Source organism: Eublepharis macularius, chromosome 19 (assembly GCF_028583425.1).
Source record: "Eublepharis macularius isolate TG4126 chromosome 19, MPM_Emac_v1.0, whole genome shotgun sequence".
NCBI classification, from domain to species: Eukaryota; Metazoa; Chordata; class Lepidosauria; order Squamata; family Eublepharidae; genus Eublepharis; species Eublepharis macularius.
The window spans coordinates 11,348,043-11,352,547 of record NC_072808.1 but is presented as its reverse complement, the minus strand read 5'-3'; the positions used below and the strand labels follow the sequence as shown (position 1 = coordinate 11,352,547).

Below are 4,505 nucleotides of genomic sequence, written 5' to 3'. Positions count from 1 at the left end.
AGAACCACTACTGCCTTCCCCCGGAGAAATTTTTGCTTCCTTTGGAATTTCTCAATGGTTTTGCATGGGGAGGAACCCCTAAATCCACTTTAGGTAAAATGGCTTCCTTGACTATAGGATATGCAGAACCTCCTCTTAATAATGGAACTACAATTTTAATTAAAAATTTGCTTCCTTTGGCACTCCTCAAATGTATCATCTAATCAGGAACCCACAAATCCTTCAACAATTTGAATGGCAACTTTATCTCCAGGGATACTCTGAAGTTCCATGGTTGCTACCGTAAACACTGTTAGTATTGGATTGCTGACAAATAGCTTTGGTAACAAAAAGAAATTAATACCAGTGTTTGTATTACTTGGTAATCATTCAAAACTTCTGTATGATGATTTTAGTAGAATAGACCTTGACCAAGGCAACCTGCTTAGGCTAGGCAATCAAGGTTGCCTGTTTAGTCTCAGGACTAGAGGTGGGCATGAACCGAAAAACAAACCAAAGTTTGTTGCGAACTGGGCCGATTCGTGGTTCGCCAACTAGCTGTTTGTCGGAGCCCATTTCTGATGAACTACCACAAACTTTAGGGTAGTTCATTGTTTCTTGGTTCGTCACCACAGACAGCCTGACACCAATCAGTTTCCTAGGCAATGGGGGAGGGGCTTTCTGCAGACCTTCTGCTGCCCCAGAAGTGACATTTTCACAAACAGAAGTGATATTTTCATGAACCAAATGAACCAGTTTGTGAACCGGGGCAAGTGGAAAGTTCATGGTTCATGAAATGCAACGAACCACGAACTGCGCAGTTCGGAATTTTCCAGGTTCGTGTCCACCTCTACTCAGGACTGGTCTTTTCCGGCTTTTCCGATCCAGTTGTCTCAACAAGCTATTGCTGCTTTAAATTCTAATACTAAAACAGAATTCTGAGTAAAACTCAAGACAGGATCAGCCTCATTGTAATCATCAACTGGCACCCAAGCTCCAATAAAAAGAAATATCAATGTTTAGTAACTGATAACAACATCATCAACGGTATTAACAGCTTGACTAAAACTAATGGAAAATATATTTGAGGAGGAGTAATGTTGGACATAGTAGAGCATTCTGAATAATTCTGGTAGGCAACCATGTACTGTCAGGGGCCAACATCAGTTTTATAAGCAGATGTTGTGCCCTTGCACCTGGGTCTCACACTTGAGCTGGGATATATAACAAAATACATCATCTTCTAGTTGCTGGTTGGGAAAAAAAAGTTCCCCTGAACATTTATTGAGTGCCTTTAACCAGCTCTTGGTTTAGGGTGCTGAAAGTCTTCCAGGAAGTCTTGTGTTTTGGGCATCTCTTATTGTTCAAACTGAAGGCGAATGTCTGAGATCGAGGTTTCTTCTGTTTCTATAAAATGGAGTCCATCGTTTTAACAAAACCATATTTTCCCACAAATTCATACAAACATCTTGTATGTTTCCACTGATTATTGCTGGAGTCATTGACATTGTAAAGAAGTCAAGAATAACTGTTCTTCAGACAGATGTAGGTAGAGAAGATTCAGGAATCTGGGGATGCTTCTTACTTCATTTAAAAGAGGAAAGTATCTGTCAATTTTGGTTGACTTCCATTTTGTGATGGAGCAATGACTTTGGATCTTGCAGGAGAAGGATTTGATACAGCTGGTCTGGAGAATGCCCATATTCCAATTATTGCTATTCTTTCCAAGTCCTGAGAATTAGTTAAGGAACAACCTTGCCTTTCCCCTGCGCATGTGCGCATGTGCACGCGTGCACACACACACTCCATCTACCATTGGTAGAGGTGGAGAAATATCAGCACTGCCTTTCACATAAAGCATATCAACGGTTTCTCACTTTATGCCTGTAGAATGATGGCTGCTTATTATGTGACAAAATGGTTGTGATCCTGAATAAACCCTGAATTGTGGCATTTCCAGACAAACCCCGCTGATCTAAAAAAAGTTACTTGTCTTCATCCCAAATGACAGGCGAAAGTGAGAAAACGTTGAGATGTTCTTTAAGAATGGAGATGCAGCCAAAAGCTATGAGATCAGCTCCACTGAGTTATATTTGGGCTTATAAGAAATGGGGTATGGTTGGGGGTGGGGGGTGTCTTCCCAAAAGACTTCTTCTAGCCAGTCCAGACTTTATCTTCATATACCATTAAAGCAGGTAGAAGCCTTCCTTCCACAACTCTACAGATGACACAGCATCTCATATTCCTTTAATCGAAACTTGAGTTATTCGCTGAATATTGCATTGAGTTGGGCCGCAACCACATGGTGAGGATAGGAGTCATAAGTCATATCGACGGGGATGTCATACCTGGGCATGGTGGTTGAGAAATGAGAGTTATGCCCATGAGAACTTCCCAGGCTGACAGGTGGGTAGTGAGTCATGAAGCTGTATGGTTTTTCCAGGTCTGGAGACCCATCTTGCTTTAGGGAAAAGTTCCCACTGATGCTCAGCGGAGGTGTCAGGGGACCCTCATAGGGAGGAGATGTGCAGTCTTGGTGATGGTTGCTGAAAGATGGATCCACCAGGCTTTTGAACGTGGGGGGCTTTAGATGTACCAGATGTGTCTCCATGTTTCCGTAGGGGGGGCTGGGCAGCCCTGGAGACTGGTAGGAGAAACTGTGGCTGGACACAGCTGAGTCAGAAACAGGGTTCTTTTCCTCATGTTTCTCCATGAACAAAGACTGAGGTCCCAGCTGCAGGCAACCCGCCACCAGGTTGCTGGTGGGTTGGGACAAACCTTTACACAGCATGTCCACAAAACCTTTCCCTTCTGCCGTCTGCCCGCTCTCCAGCACCTCTGACAAAGCCCAAATATAGTTCCTGGCTAGTCTCAAGGTCTCAATTTTGGACAACTTCTGTGTTTTAGAGTAGCAGGGCATCACCCGCCGGAGGTTATCCAGGGCGTCGTTGAGCCCATGCATTCTTGTTCGCTCCCGGGCATTCGCCTTGACCCTCCGGGCCCTGAACCTCTCTAGCCTGGCCTTGGTCATCTTCTTCTTCTTTGGGCCCCTCCTCTTTGGCTTCCCACCATCTTCCTCCTCCTCCTCCTCAATGCTGTCATGGTCTTCATTCATGCCTGCAAGAAGACCATAGGAAGCTTGTTGGCCATCTTCCTCCTTCATCTCATCCTGGGAGCTCAGGGCTTCATCTATCCACGGTTGAGAAGATATGAGTTCAGCCATCTCTTTGGGTTTGGCATAGGGCTTTGTCATCCCTTTTCCCTGTGAAAACAACAAAACCACAAATCCAGATGAAATCACTGATACTCACAGCTGGAAAGTATCTTCAGCCTTTTAAAATGAATACACGGCAAAAGAGGAAATTAGGTGCAAACGCCTCTTTTTTGTTATGCCGTTTTTAGCGCAATGTACAATCTGACCTTGATTATTGCTTAGTTCTCTGATAATTTTTTGGAAACAGCGTAGACATTTCTGACTAGGGTGTTCCATTAAACAACGATCAGGCCTGGACAACTGACAACACCCAAAAGCCAGTTTGGTATAGTGGTTAAGAGTGGCGGGACTCTAATTTGGAGATTCCCCATTTATACATACAGTTCCCTGAGAGCCAGTTTGGTGAAGTGGTTAAGAAGAATGGCAGGACTCTAATCTGGAGAGCCAGACTTGATTCCCCACTCCTTCATTGGAAGCCAGCTGGGTGACCTTGCGTCAATCACAGCTCTCTCAGAGCTCTCTCAGTCCCACCCACCTCACAGGGTGATTGTTGTGGGGATAACATACTTTGTAAACTGCTCTGAGTGGGTGTTAAGTTGTCATGAAGGGTGGTATATGAATCGAATGTTGTTGTTGTTGTTTTTATAGCCCTCTAGCCGCCTGCTTCGCAAACACTCTCACACGCTCTGTTTTTTTTATGCAGTCCCATGCAAATAGCATAACAGTTGAGTTAGTGCAATATAGGACTTGGAATTCCTACTTGACCAGGAAACGCCTGGTGATCCTGGACCAATCTCTCTCAGCCCAAAATACCGTACAGGATTCCTGCAAGATGATATTGGGGGCAGAACTGAGGTCCTTAGAGGGAAAGCGGGGTATAAATGTATAGATAGATAAGTTTATTAAGTCCCTGATAGGTTTAGTGGGTGATTTGCTGCCATTATGCAACGGTGATGAAAATATTTCCTTTGGGGATGAGAGACATCTAGTTCTATAATTATACTCCGAAACCGTAGAGTAAGGAGTGGGGGAGACCCATAGACTTGTGCAGGGGTCATTTTGTAGAAAAAGAGCTGGAGGAACTCATTAGTATAACTCATTAGCACAACTCATTAGCATATGCCGCGCCCCTTGCCATCGCCAGAAGTGTGTCATTAGCATAACTGATTTGCATGTGCCACACCCCCTGACATCACCTATCCTGGCTCTTTTGGACCCAATCCTGGCCATTCAGGGCCGAAATTAGGCCCAAAATGGCAAAAAGGGGCTGAAAATGGCCGAAAAGGGGCCCAAAATGGTCAGGATTGGGCTG

The 4,505-nt window shown here is 44.5% G+C and overlaps 1 protein-coding gene across 1 annotated transcript; it reads right to left on the bottom strand.

Moving 5' to 3' along the window:
- Positions 1–2,242: 2,242 nt before the first annotated feature.
- On the bottom strand, positions 2,243–3,232 carry NEUROD4 (neuronal differentiation 4). Its single transcript, XM_055003738.1, has one exon. The coding sequence runs from the start codon at positions 3,230–3,232 to the stop codon at positions 2,243–2,245; it is 990 nt and encodes a 329-aa protein (XP_054859713.1).
- Positions 3,233–4,505: the final 1,273 nt, after the last annotated feature.

Excerpts from the sequence above, each read along its gene's own strand:
- NEUROD4 (XM_055003738.1), bottom strand. The coding sequence starts at position 3,232 with ATGACAAAGCCCTATGCCAAACCCAAAGAGATGGCTGAACTCATATCT.